An 18580-nucleotide genomic window follows, 5' to 3' on the forward strand; every position below is an offset into this window, starting at 1 on the left:
TTTGTCTTAATGGTGACAAAACCAAGGTGCTGGTGGTTGGCTCTTCCTTGGTCCCTCCGGGGTGGTCCTTTAGGCCTCCTGAGTTAGGGCCTGTACCCTAGGCGGTCGTTAAAAAATCTAGAGGTAAAATTATCTATTTCCCTTTGCATGCAACCCCAGATTAGTGCACTATGCCAGTCAGTACATTTCAAGCTGCAGATTTTGCAGAAGGTACTTCCTTACCTCCCTGTCCATCTCCATGCTTTAGTCGTGTCCTCTTTAATATCAGGCTCCTTTCACTACTGTTATGCCCTGTATCCGATTCTGGTAAAACGACACTTGCTCCAGTGGCCAACCATGTAAAGTTTAAGGCCCTCTGTGTGGCTTATCTGGCTCTTTACGGCAGAGGGCCTGAGTATCTGCAGGCTAAATTCTGTCCTTACGTTCCTGCACAATGTCTCCGCTTCGTTTCCTCGGTTAAAGCTGGCTCCAGTGGGGAGAGGCTCTTTTTCAGTTGCAGCAGCTCTGCTGTGGAACACCTCCCCCTTGTTTCTGCGGGCCAATGAAGATCATCTCTCCTTTCGGCAGCCCTTCAAGACCCACCTTTTCACTTCCAAATAGGTCCTACCCTTCTGGCTTTTTTGCTGTACACACCCTGACCGGAAGCCCCATGATGCACATGCTGGCGAAGATAGCTTTGTAAATTCTAATTACAGTGTTTTTAACCCTTTCAATCAAATGGGTTATTTAGAGGTTGGTCTGTATAACCTCACCTGTCCGCTGCATCACCAAACCACATAGCACCATAATTGTGGGTATGATTTTAAGTTTTACTGTCCTACAATGGCTGCAGACACATTGTTGATTGGTTGTAGCTAGCTTTAACATTTTAAAAGTGAATAACTTTATTGCTAATATTGAGCTCTGTATATTGTTTGACTATACAATTCTTAATGGTCATACAGTATCTCTACAAGAGAATAAATAAACGAAAATACTTAACAAGATAGTGAGAACATTCCTAGTGTGCTTCTATTTATGAGAATAAAAAAACTATATTACAAGTGCTGATTTAGTGATAAAACAGTTTAGGGAAGACAGTGACACATCTGATGTTTATCATAAATAAAATGGTAATAAGATTTAGTTTCTAGATAGTCTAGAGGTAGACACAACAATATTGCTGTCCAATAGTAAACGTCCCAGGTACTCAGAGGTAGTGTTTGTTTTGCACTAAGTGTGGGGATCCCACTCTCTCCAGCGCCTTGCATCAGGTACAGCATTATTCTCGGTGGCAATACCGGCCACAGATGCACGTCGGCATTTAGACTGCCTTTTGGGATGGGGGTTAGGCTCTGGCATACAGGGTATGATGGAAATCATGACAGGGCCAAGTCATACAATGCTAATTACCTAAGAGTACAGAGGGGGCAGTGCTACACTTGAAGATCAACAATTGGCCACAGTAAGAAATTTACTTTATTCCATATCCGCAAAGTTTTGAAGTTCAAAATGATGTAAAACATGCAGGTATTTCCCTAAAAGGCCTACTTTCAGCTCTTCAAAATGTTATACATTGGATGCGGTTTCCTTTTCAATTTCTGCAGTTCACAAACATGTTATTTCTTTATTTGACTGATTTATTAATAAACATAGCATAGCCTTTTTGAAAATTACCTAGTTTTTATTTTGTTTTAACTGAAAGAGGTGAAGTTATAACACTTTACCTTTCAAGAGCATCTGTGACCGAGACATGTTCACAAATATTGTCAAGATATGGCAAGGCGTGGAATGGCCTAAACATTTGAAAGGTGAGATTTCCATCTTTGTCCTTGGATCCTTCTGTGAGAGGTCAAAATACAGTCAGAGCCTGATCCACTTACCATGGGTAGTGTTAATAAAGCCTTCACTGCAAAGGGCATAAGTAGGTCAGCAAAGACAATCCAGCATCAGGTTCGAGGGCCTCACATTGCCACACAGTGCATCTTGGTGGTATCCCACAGACGCAACTCAAAATACCCATAGACAGAGCTCCTAGAATTCATAGATTGAGCTACTACGGGACAGCCCTCTGCCAGGCTTCCTATCCCTTGGACCACACTCAGCATTTCTAACTATTACTGTCAGTTACAACTGTTGCAAATGACTAAAAGAATCAGTTGTAGCTGTCCTACGATGCGGATAATACAGACACATGTGAATCATGAAGAGTGGAGCGTATATTTATTACAATTATATACAATTGTATATGATCTCAAATCTATACATTAGCACACAAACAAGCACAGTATGTGGATGAAGGTTGAAGGGAGTGCAGAATATCCCTAATCTCACAGTGCGTCACAATCAATACCCCCCTTCTTTGGAGATCACTTATCCATGAGATGGGAGCAGAATAAGATGCCTACCTCCCTTGGAAAGAGACACTCCACATGAATTACACTAGAGCAACCTGCTTTTGAGATGCTCATTGTGCATGTAGCAGCTGGGCCACACTGGGTAATCAGGAAGCTAGAATTGTATGGGGGTAGAAATGTGCAAATGGCAGAGTCGAGATATGTAGATGTCAGATTCCCGTGTGAGGCAATCTCCGTCCCAACCCAGTGTGTCACAGAAGTCAGTGCTGATATGTACTCTTTTGTTAACTGGACAATCAAACTCTATGAGAGATAAATTAATGCAAATCAAGCAAAAGATTTGGAAGGAAGTTGGGATCCAACAAGGCGGTAGACATCGTCCAAGAGTGTGAAAACCCTGTACAGCAGACTAGTCCATCTCATTCTCATTACTTGCTCCTTCGGGGCGTCGCAGCTTCTCAACTGGCTCATTGATTTGTCCATCTCCCCCACGTCGATCTTCTGTCTGCACCCCTAGGCAATCTTCCTCATCCACATGATCGACATCATCGTCCTCTTCCTCTTCTTCATCCTCTTCATTCAGGCTGTCTCTCCTCTCTTCCCCTCCCTGCACCTCCATTCGAACCTGCCCTTTCAAACCCACCTCGATAACGCCATCCTCCATGCCACCCAGGAGGTGACAGTTCATTGTTGCCCCTTCCGGGCTGTGGTTCTCTTTGACAGGTGATGAGGCGCTGGACTCGTTGCTGACTGGGGAAATGTCGCTGCTGCTGTTGTGGTTGAGAGCAACAGGGCTAGATACCGTTGAGGACTTGACAGGAATCTGCCACGTTGGGATCTTGGGTGCCGATGGTGAAGGTGGGAACTGTCTCCTGGTAAAGCCAAAAAAGAGAACAAAATGCAGTGAATATTTGAAAAATTCTCACAATCTATTTCCAGAAGACAATTGTACTTTTGTAGGAATCTAGCACAAACTAAAACAAATATCAATGCACTAGAATCAGTGCCCAACATGTGCTGGCGGATAGAAAGGGCGAAGGCTGTCTGATTCTTTGATTTGAGGATTCCCTATACAGACCCGTAAAAAACAAGTAGTACAATAGCAAGTTGCCTGAGTGAAGACCTAAGTTTCTCCTGTTGCTCTATGGCTTCCGAAAGCAAGCTCTTCTGAATAGGTGTTAAAGTTAATGGAGGGGGATACTAGAAAATCCATACACTAGTAACTATGCAAAATGCTTCTGTTTATAAAAAAAACACTGGTAACCACATCCATCTTTCAAGCTTACTGTGCACATGCCCTCGATCTGGGTAGCAACAGGAAAAAGCAGCAATCATCCCAGGACTGAGTGCGAGGTTTTATCACTCCCTCTTTCTCCTCATGCAACACCAGATCTGCATCCCAAATTACACCAAACATGTGGGCCTAGAGTGCTGTTGCAGATGAGAGTCCCCAAGTGCTCCCTATGTGATGCAACATGTTCACCCATGCAGTGCTTCATGCCCCAGTCCTCATGCTGGCCACGGCCAGCTCTTACGATGCAAGCCCCATTCACGCCACCTTTACCTGTTCAGAAGCAGTCCTTTGAGGGAGTAGATCTCGGTCTTCAGCTCATTGATGCTTTGAGATTCCACAATCCAGTTGGTTGAGGCGGAAGCCTAAGAGAGGGGAGGTAGAGATTATGAAGTGGGCTGGGATTGCAGACTTTTGCCCTCTGCTACCATTTCATACATGGTACCATTAGACTGGTTCTAGGAGTCTCACTTAAAAGCGTTGCCCAATACTGCCTGCCACCCCAGGGACCGAGAGTATGTACTAGGCACACGAACAGCTCCCACCCATTTAAAAAAGACAATCCTGCACAATGAGATTCTCCTTAGAAAGGAAACACATTACTAATGTGAAACATTTAATTTGCACATATAGGTGCAAATAGCATACCTGTAACAATAGTGTTGCTGCTTGATATTAGTTACAGATCCACAAGTGGTGCATGGACCTGGCATTTAGTGGAGGGCTCTAGAGTTGTAAATAGGTTGCTTGTTAAAATTAAAGGTTGTGTTGTTGATTATGAGTGTATCTGTAATAAGAATGCTGCAAGGCAAAAAAGAAAAAGAAAACAATGCACCAAGCTTTGGCACCATTTTTGGATTCATTATTATTTTGCTGACAAAAGCACATCACTTCTTATTTCTGTTTATGCCACAAAATGCAAACAAGGAAGGGAAATAGTATGTAATGGTGTCTGATAGGCACTCTGGTAAAAAAAGGAAAAACACAAACACAAGACACAAAGGAAGCAAAGTCTGCGTTCTAGTGGTTGGGCTTCTTTGCTATGGAAAATCATGGTTTCTTAAGCTTAATATATACAGATCCGATATGAGGCACAGGAATTCAAAACCCAAATAGTGAATAAGAGAACGCAGATTGAAATAAGAGAGAATGTGTTAGCATGACGTAGTAAACCGTGGACATGTTTCCCAACGCAATAGATTTACACTCTCAACTGCAGGTTAGTTCCTCCATGGCGAAGAGGTACAGAGTCCCCAGCAGCCCTTCGTCCCTAGGGGCATGATTGGACTCTTAACCTTTGGAGGTTGGAGTTAACCGAACAACAATAAGCATATTAGGAGCCACAGTGAGTCGTAACCCACAAGAAAAGTCTCTGGATCGTCTGACAAAACCTTAATCCAAGGTATGACAGATCTCCCGTACATCTGGATAAGAGAATAGATCACTGAATACAGAAGAAAGTTCCCTTCTTTTCGACCTCCTCCAGAATTTAGACAAGACCTTGGGCCTTATGTTGGATAGCTTTAGGGTAATAATGCCAACTGCATAGAATTTTAAATAAACACCTGGCACACTGGACGCTACAGATGAATAATCAACTTTTAGAAAAAGGCAAAGCTATGAGGGGTTTGTTCATTCCCAGCACAAATATCCTACAATCTCTATATTTAGAGAGCGAGTCCTCTGCTGGACACAGCCTGCTCTACTGGGCACAGACTGTGCTGGTTTCTTGTCCCAAGTGATCTGCTAACGTCTCTTCCACTTAGTGGTATAAGTGAACAGTTACAGGGATAATCATTTCTTAAAGCATGTTTGTAAAACCTGGCTAATCAATACAAAATCTGCCACACCGGCCGCTGGTTTGCCATTTCAACCCCATGTACACCCGTGTGTGACACTATGCGGATTCCACTGGGTTAGCTAGCATAAAGGAGAAGAGTACAAAGTGTGCAATGCTACTTGACTTCATTGCCCCTTTGATGTAAGAAAGCTGAGAGTTTGACTATGCATATGAAAGTTTGGCTGTACGTTTCTGAGGGCTATCAGTTTGGGAAACAATGCGAGTAATTAAAATGTATTGCAAAAATATTTTATTGCAGTGTATAATTATTTATTCTGTGGACAGTTGGCACAAACGTATCCAAATGTCTAATGCTTAGGAACAGGCATCGCAGTAGTTTATACATTGAAGAATCGCCCATTTTAGACAATAACATGACAGCTAGATGTAAGAAGTTGAAAGAACAGAGTACAGTAACCTTCCCTTCTTCATGAATAACAGATTGACGCTTGGTGCACTGGGTGAGGGGGGATAACCTACTCTCAATCATTGCATGAAAGGCATCTGTTAAGTGCCTGCTTTTGTCTAAACCCATTAGAAATGAAAACAGTGCAGCAACGACTTACAAGAAGGCATTACAGGAATGGTTGTTTGGACAGTCTACCGATCTATTTTTAAGTCAATTGCTTCAAGTCTTCAACTTGGGGGGAGGGGTGAGAGGGATCTGCTCTAAGAATTAGTCAACGTGCATACTTTGGGGGGGGGTGTATTATTGTACAATATGCACTCCACTTTCCATCATGTGCTTTTGGAAACTGCAAGCCAAAATTTTATCAAACTAGTTTATTTTTGCAAAACTCAATGGACCTTCACATGTAAGCTAATTATCCTACACCATTGAGACCTTCAAAGTTTCTGTGGGCTCTGTGAAGACAACCGCATGAACCCTTTCTGGGTTAATCAATGCTACAAGTTTCTCCAGAGTATATCATTTCCTAAGCAAACTGTTTTTTTGATTTGTGATTTTTAATGCCTCATGCCCATCTGTATCAACACTTCCCTGATATTGTGGGAATATCTTTATCCAAACAAATTTGCAGATTAAAAGACAACCTCTCCTTTATGACGGCCACCTGATTAGCTTTGATGCTATGGTGTAAAATGCATTTATTACCATGTCACCTCTCAGAAACTCGTGTGTGGGTCATATCGAGAGCGTTGCGTAGGTGCAAGGTGATGAGATTAGGGAGTGTTGACAGTGTTTGGCCTATGTAATAATTGCATCACAGCTTCCAAGATCAGTTCCAGATGTTTTGCCTTTCATGATACGACCATACCCACTTCACTGTTCAACACCTTATGTTTATTGCATTGCAAACCACAGTAATGGATTTATCAATGGTCGAATTAGTGAATGGTTGAAATCAACTCAATTAATTACAGGATTTGATCTGAAAGCGGCGGGCAGAGCATGTGTTGCTTGAAAGAACCAAATTTAGTTAAAATAAGGTGAGCACAAGGAAATGTGTGCTCTTCGCTATTAATAAACCCGGTCCAGCTTTTTCTCTCCCTCAAAGGCATCTCTTTAGAAGGTAACTTTTGGGTTTCCTGAATGGACATGACAGGACCACTGTTCATTTGGAATTCTCTGGCTAGAAGTGATTCCTTGCTAGGAAACCTGGCTTGATTTTTAAAAGGACTACCTTATGGGTATATTAAATGTTTTATTAATGTATGTCTCTTGTATAAATAACATCCTCCCCATGCTTTCAAGATAATGTCAGATAAGAAAGCTTGGTTTGCAATTTACGACACTCGTTGTTTGACATTATAATAGGCAATTGTAGGGTCTATACATGGATTATGCCACACTATCCAACCAAACATTTAGAAAAGTACATTTGCGAGGTCTTATTAGTGGGGCTGAATGATGATGCGGGTATTTGTAAAGAGAACTGCAATGGTTTCCTTTTGATAATTAATAATCTCTAATAAAGATGCACAAGAATGACAAAAAACTGCTACCTGGAACTGGAATGTAATGAACCAATTCGATTTTCAGGCCCTATACAGCACAAAGGATGAGGTTACTGTGTGAGATAGCTCGCTCAAAGACATCCCAGGATGGTGTGTTTAGAACGGCGAGGGCCAGGCAATGAATGGGAATGGCTATAGAGATTTGAACAGAAATGGGCAGTCAATGGGTGGGCAACAAAGGCAAACAATACCCAGAAGCTGTGTGTGCCTCTTCACATCTCACCACCTCATCATCTGTAGACAAATATGATACTTTTGGCGTATAAGTGCACTGAAGTGCCACCTCATAGCCAAAACTAAAAAGTAGCAAAGAATGCAACCCAAACAGTAGTGAATGAGCAAATCCAATTGAATCTTTTTACGTTTGATCGGAAAGCTACATTAAGCATAACTTGTGATTTTTTTGCTGGCTTACGCGTTGAATGTGTATTATTTTGTTTGTGTGGGAGTGGGAGAACAGCCTGCTAGTTGGGTACCAGCGAGTGGTTGTATTAGTCGACTAATGTCAGGAGTCGGCCGTGGCTACCGTGAGCGCTGAAAGGAAAAGATACACGTGTGTCGCAGTCTTCGAGGCATCTGACAGCCAGACAGGTGGGGCATTGGGAAAGCAGTGTCTGAAACCTCCCAATCACAACGCTGGATGAACAAGAAACACGATTTAGAGACATGGAGGATCACTAAGCAAACTTCTTGTGTGCTTTGGTGCCCACATTGTGGTTACCTTTGCACTGGCAGATATGGTCTAGGGCGTAAATTGCTGACCTGGAAACATGTAGGCCTGCGTTGGAATCTCTGATACAACGCTTGACCAAACGTGCGTTTATGGGAAAAATGCTATTCTTTGTGTCTCCAATCGTACATTTGCAAAATCGACAGCTGAGCACTGTGCAATGTAGAGTTCTCCCAACCTCAGGCTGCCTCCCAACATCATCACACCCTGGTTTGCGTCACGTCATCTTAACTGGTCTTCACACAATATACTGTTCATGCACAGCCCCAGGGTCCTCTGTATAAAGCACCCCACTGCTCTGTGAAACTGGGACTGAGCTTTCTAAAGCCCTGCAGGCTGAGTAGATATTTCTGCCAAGAAAGGCTCTTCTGCGTGTGGTACCTTTGGTGGGATAAGGGTCAGATTTCAGTGCTCGCGAAAGGCGCCAACCCCCTAATAGACCTCCAGGGCCAGTGAGGACTTGGCAGCAACCTTTGTAGAGACTGGAGCCCGAGTTGTGTTCTCTTGTGTATCCTTCAGCAAATATTTCCCTTTGTAAATGCTGTATCCTCTATTGTCGCTTTATGGCAGTCTATTATGGAATTCATTATCAACCGTTATGACGTCACAGCATAGAACATTTTCTCTGAAAATGATTATTTCTCTTTTTGCACTGCTATGGGGAAGATACATTTGAATATTGTGTATAGTCACTTCGTGCCTCCACTCTACACTCCCTGTGGTTATTGCAGGCCACAGGGACTCCCCCACTGGCAGCCCCGCCTCCTCATCTCCCCACCCGACTCTGGACATACGGTCTGAAGCCCAGGCCGCTCCTCGCGTAAGCAGCCCGGCCTCGATCTTGTTCTGGGGCCCTTCTGCTGCTGGCCGTCCCGGGCCTCCACGCATATGCCCAAGAGAGCCTCCACGTGGGTTTCCATTCAGGCAGCCCTGACCATGCTGCCTCGCAACATGCAAGAACTTTGATCATACAAGAGACTTTTTTGAATACATAAACTGCCCTTTATACACGGAATATTTGTAAAGACTTTTTATTTTAACTCAGCTGCTTACTTAGGAATATCATAAGTAGCGGTAGAAAGGCTTTTTCATATATGTAGGTGTGTTTTAACCCCTTGTTTTAATAGAAAACTTTACAAACCACCTGGTGTAAAACACTGGATAAACCTACTTCGAATACTAAAGTAACCGTAAGTAAGTGTATTGTTCAAGTGTAAAAGTGCCAACCCTAGTGTTCTCCATTATTTACGGGATAGGGTACTTCCCTTATTACTTGCCTCTTCTTCACTTGATATCATCACCCAACACCTGCCCATTGTGCCAAAGCCTGCAGTGATTTGGGAACTCCAGGGAGGGTGGGGGTGCCTGAGACAGGTACCAGTTAAGAGGCAGGACAGGGGTGGGTTGAACAAGAACAAGGTTTTATTTAGAGAGTGATTTGCCTTGCCCGCCTACACCCGTTTCTCGCCTAGTGTGTCTATGCACGACCCCCCACCCCTCCATTACAGGCCTGCCCAGGTTCGGTACCTGGCAGTCCCCATTGACTTACACCTCAGCCCCTATTAAGAGTGTTAGTACTACTCTTGTTAATGTTTCACTCCTATATATCTAACAGTAAATGCAGCCCATCTCATGTTTAGAACAAGTCTTGTTCAGAGTGGGGTCTCCTCATTCTGTCTTGGGAGGTAGCTCAGCGGCAACGTGCTCGCCTTGGAAGCAAGATGACGCGCAGCAGCACAGGTTCGATCCCCGGGTCGGCGCTTAGAAACCTCTGGGTATTAAGCGCGTTATAAATAACCAATCATATCATATCATATTATCTGCACTGCAGTTGTGTTGTTGACCTTACAACCACAGCACACCTGGGTTAGTGGCTCTAGGAGGTCATAAGAGACCCAGTGGAATGTTGAGGAATCGTTTCCTCCGTCTTTTTCGTCAAGTAGCTAGATATGGTGCTGTGGGAGCCCAGAGTGTACAAAGCCCCTAGCAAGCCTCCCAGTTTGTGCTTCACGCCTTCATAGTCCATGTCAGGGAAGGAATTGACGGATTCATGGTATTGTTTTTTCACGTGCAGCCATTGGCTTATCTTGTGGTCTTGGAAAGGGAAGACATCTTTCCTCCATACATTATCAATTTTTTGTTGTTGCATGAAACTGATTTTTGGCAAGAATACCTCATGCAAAGCAGTTTGAATGTACCCATTTGCCATTGCTGTCCAACTTTAATGCCTTCCTTCTAGACATTCTTGAAACTTGTTTTGGACTTTCACAGACTTTTTGTTGTTGGCTTTTAGTATAGCAAGGATTATTAATGTTCTTTCAGTGCCCTCTCTATTCTCCAGGCCAAAGAGTTTGGATTGGATATCACTTGTATCTAGTCTTTGCAGCTCAAAATTGGATTGCAACACGGTTTCTGCAGCATAGCTTAAGCTCCATGTCCGATTTTCTTTGTCCTCCAGCCAAGCAACTGACTATCCAGTTAAGGTATCGTGGTATTTTGCACATAAATATTTACTCTCCTGCACCAGGATCGAAATATTGTTTAAGATAGCTAAGCCATCTTCATCGAGGCTACCATACAAGCCATTGTGACAGAGGTTGAAGGCTTGTGCATGTTAGATAATATAGTAGTGTAGCAAAACTTTACCCTACAGTAGGTTCAACGCTTTGCTATCCCACTCCCAGCTATACACATGGGTATATGGATGATAATGAAAATCTCAGTGTTAACAACTGTTTGTCCTTGTCCCTAGAGGGGGAGTCTCTCCCTATGAGATCCTCTCGCTGAGTATCACCCCCAGGGGGACTATCTTGTAGCAGCCTCACCTTGCTGGCCTCCAGGGAAGGGGCTTCCCCTCGGAGAGAAGGGACATCATCCAAGGATTTGTCACAATATACACACAGAATTTGTTTCAAAGGGCCTTGCCGATTTGCCGCAGGGTCAGGAGCATACCCATAGCAATTTAAGATAAGGTTGATGATGATGAACTGCAACATTTGGCATGCCAGGGCATAATTTAGCCCATTGAGTGTGCCGAATGGTTGAGTTTCATCTCGGTGGCACAGAAGAATGGGAATTTGAGAGTTTGTGCAGATTTGCAGGATGTGAACAAATATATTATTGCAGACAAGCTCCTCATGCTCATCATATCCAAGATGCTTAATTACGAATGTGGAGCCAATCTCTTCTCCATGCTCAACTTGTCCCTCGCACATCATCAGATATTCGACAGAAGACAGGAAAAACATTGTGTTTACCCCACCTTTCGGAATGTACTAATACCCGTGGAAGAGGATTTGGTTTGGAGTTCATGTTAGCAGGCTTCCAGAAGGGGATACCTGACTATCTTAAAAGGGTATCCATGGGATTTTGATGTACCCCAAACAAATGTCATTGAAAGGTAATGAGAGGAGGGAACACCATTCCAGATTGGACAAGGTGATCCAATGTAGAGCTTAACAGAAAAAGTGAGCAAGTTCAGAGCACGGGAGGGTGGGGGAGTGAGTAGGAAGGGGGTGAAGGGTGGCAGATTTCGAGGACGTGCACCACCAAATTAGTGAGTGAAAGATGCTATGAAGCGATAACGGCTGCCTCATAGCCTACCAACAGTGATGAAGTGTGTTCCTTCTTGGGGGTGGCAGAATGTTATATTAAGTTTGTGGTGAATTTGGGCAGATAAATCGTCCATTAAAGGAATTCACAAAGAAGGGGGCAACCTTAGTTGGAATGAAGAGTGCAAGTGTGCTTTTAAGATGGAAGGAGTTTGTGCAGCATATAGGTTAGGCAGATTTTCCACAAAAAATCCCTCCATCATTACTGTAGATGCAAGCATGAAATGTTTGGGGTTGTACTGCCCCAGGTAGTAGGGAAGCATGAAAGAGTCAAATGACAGGCATCCAGAGTTGTGAGTGATGTTGAGTCACACTCCTCAGTCATTGAAGAGGAGCTGTTGGCATGCATGAAAGGTCTAGAGTACTCCTGGAAATACATTTAAAGAGATCTGTCACAATTCGGACAGATCACAAGTCCCTAATCAAATTATTGCCAGTAAAGGGGTTGCATCGAGTCCCCTTGCTTGGCTGCTTTTCTTTGAGGTTTCCAGAGTACAATGATCAGGTAGTGCATGTAAAAAGCATTCAGAACAGGGAGGCAGATTTCTTGTCTTGGATGTCATTGTTGGCTCCAAGCAGCGAACAGCAGGAAGAGGCAGAAGTGATTTGTGTTGTGCGAATCAACCAGATAATATCGAGGTACACGTGCTTTGAGGAGATGCAGTCGGACCAAGATTTGTCTCAAGTTTTGAAGTATGTATGTGCTGGCTGGCATGATAATGCCTTACATTTTTGGGAACTAAAGGAAGAATTGTCCTTGGAAGAAGGGTTATTATTCAGGGGGCACTAGCTAATTCCGCTTTGGGTTTTGCATGAAAAACCGGTGTCTTGTGCACATGAGGACCATCCGGGCATCACCAATTCCAAGTGGAAGGTCAGTGAAAGGTACTTGTGGCCAGGAGCGAACCTGTTTGTGGAACATATGGTAATAGAATGCTGGCCACACTCCAATTACGACAACGAAAAGAGAAACATGACAACCTTTGTGTCCCTTGCCTATTCCTTCCAGGATTTAAAAGTGGCTGGGTTTCAATGTAGTAGGACTTTACCAGGTGACAGGCCCTAAGAGGAGGTTCATGATTGTCATGGTAGATTATTATTCTAAATGGCTAGAGGTGAAATGTGTTGAGACTATTAATTGGCCTTGAGATTATATTAGGAGGGAAGTGTATCCTTGAAGATGATTAGTGATAAAGGTCCACAATTTAGATGCTCAGAATAAAGGCATCAGATGGAAGCTTATCGCTGCATACCACCTTGAGAGTAATGGACTTGTGGAAGGAGTACCTGGATGCCATGAGTACAATTGAAAAGGCAACCAGGAACGATATTGGTGTGGTGAGAGCATTCTCCTCTGCAATGTTGTGCAATGTACTGTCACCTCTCAATGCAGCAACCAGGGTTTCACTCTTTTGCCACATGAAGGGGGTAATAGGTTAACACACTGCTTAAACTGGCCTGGGTTAATGAGTGGCTTCCTGCTAAAGAGTTGGATGGTGCAGGAAATTATCATGGGGTACAAGGTTCATGTTAAAAAAGGGGTTAAGGAACAAACAGTCTATACAATTTCAGTGAACCCTTCAAGGCTAATTTAGTGCTCCCCAATGCCGTGTAGGTGAACAATGGTAGCATTTGGCACACACAGAGAGTAATATCATTTGGAGCCAGTTGTGTTGGCATCAATGTGCCTGAAGCTAACAAGTATTAAGTGGGATGGAAGGGTTACGCTGAAGACTGGGATGCTCAGCATGACACCCATTCCAGGTGGGACATTCTCCAGCCCTTGTAGAGCTTGTAGGTCTGAAGAACACCCGCTCGGGATGGGTCATTGTGGTAGCAACCCCTCAGGACAAGAGGATCCCAGACCATCTCCGAGATTATTGGTTATGCAGGAACATATAACAAGTTAATGTGCTGCTCTTGGTGTTTTTCTTTTGTTCTGGTGTTACGTACACTACATTCCCATTGTTGGTTCCTTCTTCCTCGACCCCTCTGCTTCCTTACCGTCTCCTTTTCCCCCATTTCTCTGGGGGGCAGTGCTGTGACATCCTTGGACTCACACCCAAACCTGTAAGGGGAGCAAGGATTCCCAGGGGGGTATTCTGTGTCAGTTGGTGGCTGATACTGGTGCCGATGGCTGGCAATGCCTCTAGCTCGATTAAACTGGGTCTACAACAGTTTGCGGTCAGCGTTATAGTGCCCTGAATGATACAAAGTCAATCATAGTCCTTTTAGGTTTCCTGGGTCCCGGATGTGGACAACGGCAAACGTTGGCTGTCTTGGATTGGCCACTTGGCATCCAGATGACCGTTGATTTCTTTCCTGAGAAACTTTCAGGCTGCAGTGATTATCACGCCCCTCTCAAATGACGCACCCAAGGGTGGTCTGCTGGATCTAAATACCAACAGCCAATTTAGGTTGTTCCAGAGCCCACCACACACTCTTGCATCTCAAGAGGGCAGAGCAGGCTCTGGCTTCGAAAGAGATCAGAAAAGTTTATGCTTCCTTTCTTTCTCTCTTGCTTTCTCTGCTTTTTGCCACTTGCATTTTATATGTGGGCCAAAAGATAGGGCGCACTTCAAGAAGTCTTGGGCAAAACTCCTCCCTCGACTGTTCAAAAATTGGATAACCTTCTCCAGCTTCCATTGCCTTTTTCCTCACCACCTCCTTGATTGTATGGTACCCTATGTGGCAAGGTCAGTAACTAGGCTTTGTCAAGAGGGGACGGGAACCCCTCTCAGCCAGGGAAGTCCTATCGGGGAGCCACCAAGAGCCAGTCCTACTCCTGAGGTGGATGGTGACAGAGAGGGACCCAATTCCTGTCTCCCCCCCACACTGAGTCCAGTATGTGTCTTCATAGACCCTTGTCCCCAGCCTTACTTCCAAGTACAAATGCTTGTCAGTATTTGTTCTGTACTTGCAGGAAACACCAATGCGAGAACAAAGAATGACTGCCCAATGAAAGAACCAGTTCAGCACTCCATGCTTCAAGTGGCTGGAGAGTTTGCTGCTACAGCCGTGCACCTGACCAGCAAAGCAACCTGAGTTACGAGTCTGCCAGAGTTTGCTGGCAAGCCCGCACAGACTCATACAGACCCACTAAACCACCAGGGACATTGCCTAAAATTTACAGTAATAGTCTGGGAGGACAGACCCCAAAACACAAAGTGTCGCAGTAAACCTGTTAAGCTGCCATGGATCTAGGTCACCTGGCCTAAGCCCTGCCCACCAGGTGCCTTTGTGGTTGCTGCTCTTTTGGCCTGAGCCCTGCCCACCTGATGCCTTCCTTGTTGCTGCTCTTTTGGCCTAAGCCCTGCCCAACTCGTGCCTTCCTGGTTGCTGCTCTTTTGGCCTTAGCCCCGACCACCTGGTGCCTTCCTGGTTGCTGCTCTTTTCCCCTACTTAAGCAGCCCTCCAGCCTCTTTTCCTTTGCAGATGGGGTGCAGGTGCAAGTGGATCTTGGTCACCTAGCCTAAGCCCCGCCCAGCTTCTTAGCCCTGCCTCTTCCTTTTGCTCTCGACTCTTAGATCAAGGGCGTCTCTCGTCCAGGCGTCCGAAGCGAAGGGCAGACGAAGAAAAACGGCAATTCCTGTTTGCGCCTGTTCGGACCAGAAGGACCTAGGGCCCAAACCCCCTGCCCAGACAGCAGGTAAGCATGCACCAACATGTGTTACTCCCTCTGTCCCCACAGGCCATCCCCACCTCTGGTCCCTCATGATTTTCTGTTGTGCCTCCCTTTCTCGCATACAGGAGTTGCCTGTTTTGCGTGATTCTTCTACCCTGCTTTCCCGACCCCCTTCAATCCCCCCCCCTACATCCTACTTCTGCAGGAGTCTGTCCTGATACATTCAGGTTTCACCATCAACGCCTTTTGCCAATGCTTGGATTTGATTTTTATGGGCTTCATTGACTCACGGTGCGTCACCCTCTCTCAACTCTCAAGATGGACTTCCCCTGCATCTTGTACGCATGGTGGCCCTGAATCATGCTGTCCCCATTTTCATCTTGAATCCTGGCTTGCATTTGCTGTTCTCTCGCAACATCATATGTTACTACTGACTGCTGCAATTGTATTTGCTCTCCCCTCTTGCTTCTCCACTCTTTCACTGCTCACTCTCTGTTCTCTCCTCCTTTCCAATTTCTTCTCTCCCCTTACTTTCTTCTATGCACTCACTCTATCAGAATTGTCCTTGAACTAGTATGATAGCAACCTTGTTTGTTTCCTTCCCCATCCCCTACTTGTTTTCTTCACCCTCACCCCCCCCCCCTCCAGCACTATCTGAAATGTTGTCAGGCCTAGTACGTTAGTCGCTTGTTTTGTCCCTCCCCTCGCTTTCTGCGCCCCTCTCCCTCACCTTTTGTTAATCTCCGGCTCTACCAGAAATGTCGTCAGGCCTAGTACAGTAGTCGCCTGTTTCCATTTCCTTCCCACTCTCTCCCTCCCTTATCTATGGTCTTAGCTCTTGCAGTATCTGAAACGTAGCCAGGCCGACTATGATAGTTAATTTCACATTCTTATTGTTCATGGCCTGTTAGAGTGTCATTGTATTTTCCCTTGTTCCCTCCCTTGCCTTGAAGTGCTTTGAAACACATTGTGTATATAAACTATCATGTCATATCATGGAATTGCACAGTGAGCCTGCGCTGAGACAGTGGGCGGGCCTTAGGCCTTTTTTCAAAGTTTCTCATGCACATACAAATCATAGGGCGGGAATAGCAGTACAGATTGGATGGGGAAAAGTCACAAATCCTAAGAGAGGGAGAGTGACTTAAGGGAGGAACAAAAAGCAGGAAGTGTGGGTTTTTTCGGGTGAGATCAGAGGAGGAGGTGAAGGACAACCAAGAGACCAGCAGGAAGAAGGAAGGAGTAGCAGATTGTGGGGGAGATTTTTGGAACAGGTGAGGTGTTGCCTTAAGAGTGAAAGTGATTCTGAAGTTTGAGTGCGTGTTTGTGTGGCACGCTAGTAAACAAAGATAGTGTAAAGATGAAATGAGTAGTAGTGGGAGGAGGAGAGTAATAGTGAAATGAGGAGAGTAGTCATAGGAGGAGAGCAGTAGAGAGATGAGTGGGAGCAGTGGTAACATCAAAAGGTGGCAGCATCGTTATGGCCTCGGTCAAGGTACCATTCTCATAGCTGTGAGAAGGTATGAATGTGCAACATGATGCTCCGATTTTGGTACACACACCTCGATCCATAGCTGTAATCATATCCAAGACACATCTGTTCTGAAGAGTCATAAATCGTACAGCTCTCAGCTCCTCCTTGATAGCATTGAATACTTTTATGGTGGTGTTGATTATCTGCAGAAGCTCTCATCTGGTTATTTGTAACCATTTGGCATTCGTCATCACCTGGATACTGGGCATAAAGATCGTCGTGAACATTGCTGAAGTCTGACTGAACAATCTATGTTCATATGGAATGGCATGAAAAGCTTCTATCGATTTAGCTGAGAAATAATTCTCTCTCTTTATTCGATTCAAGAGCTCAGCAGATCTCCTCTTCCTCAGGTGGGCATCTGCTTATGGAAACATGCCAATGATCAAGTCACTCTTAGGAATCAACAATGCTGGAACATGAACGATCACTATAGAACATAGTCCTCCACAATCTCTGGGCTGCTTCATGTAAGCTCTGGATCCGCAGGCCCAGTAGTGATCCATTTTCATTACTGCCCCGTCCTTCGTTCCTGGCACATCAAAGCTTCATCTGCATTGTTGATTCTCTCCAACTTTTCTTGTGCCAGGGTTTCTGAAACATAGCTCTGCACTAGCCAGAGACACTATCTGCAAAGGACCTCCTTTGTCTTTAACCCACATAAGATGTTTTGCAAGCCTCGGCCATAGAGGTTTGCATCCATTTTCAACTCGTCTAATAACTGGTTTGTGATGGCCAGTTACTGCCAGCTATGCATAGGACTACACCTTCTTCCCATCCATCTGGAGAAAGCACTGTTCCCCAGATCTGCATCTGTCCTCTTTCTTTACAGCTTTGAATTTCTTCTTCAGTCTTCCCTTGACAATTGAGACTTTTGTTTACTTCCCATCTAATTCCTGGTCCCTACACACCGGGCTGTTCACATTTTATCACATGATTTCTGGTGTGTGCTCACGCTCTTCTCTTTATATCTTGAACATAGTCATCTTCATCTGGTGCTGTCCATTCTGTCACCCATATCAAGGATGCTGTTCGGCCTTGGCACTGACCTCTTTTATGTCAGAGTGTAAGGTGAGTTAGACAATGACCTCTCTGCACATCTATTTCAATGGCTATGAATATTTTAGACTTTCCCATAGCACAAGGCAGGAGTGCACATACATAGCAATCCTCCTCAGAAGTTCTCTTTCCCATCTCTTTCATGTGCTGAACCACATGTTGTTCCCCAAATGTGCTGTACTGTCTAAATGATTATTTAACTCATAATCATCCCCCCTTGTACTTCTCCTAGGTCTCTTTCTTGTCAAATGATTCTGCCTACAATGACCATAAAGTAAATAAAAAAATGGATCTCCACCCAAAGGGAAGCCTAGGGTCACTTGTCACAGACATAGGTACCTCTACATGAGCTACTGGAGTAGGGACAATCACATAAGGCATCAGTCTTCGCACAATGTCTAGTTCTGCCACAGTGACTGGAGTGGGAAGAATCAAAGGGACCACTGCTTTCTTGGGGCAAATGAAATACACAGTGTGGATTAGCAGAATTAGAAAAACAATGATAAATGTAGAAAAAGCATATATTATGCTCCAATACCTGAGGCTCCACCATTGATGTCTTTCCACACATAGTTCA

General features: G+C 44.6%; 1 protein-coding gene across 1 annotated transcript in view; it reads right to left on the minus strand.

Annotated features, from left to right (window-relative positions):
- Positions 1-2185: 2185 nt before the first annotated feature.
- Positions 2186-18580, minus strand: part of PEX14 (peroxisomal biogenesis factor 14) — a 980210-nt gene continuing 963815 nt past the window's right edge. The window contains exons 8-9 of the mRNA XM_069609962.1: positions 3901-3992; positions 2186-3208 (exon numbers count right to left, since the gene is read on the minus strand). Of these exons, the coding sequence (XP_069466063.1) occupies positions 2746-3208; positions 3901-3992 (555 nt within the window). The 3' untranslated portion in view covers positions 2186-2745. The remainder of the gene's footprint in view (positions 3209-3900; positions 3993-18580) is intronic.

This window comes from Ambystoma mexicanum, chromosome 8, assembly GCF_040938575.1.
Source record: "Ambystoma mexicanum isolate Mex_15411 chromosome 8, UKY_AmexF1_1, whole genome shotgun sequence".
NCBI classification, from domain to species: Eukaryota; Metazoa; Chordata; class Amphibia; order Caudata; family Ambystomatidae; genus Ambystoma; species Ambystoma mexicanum.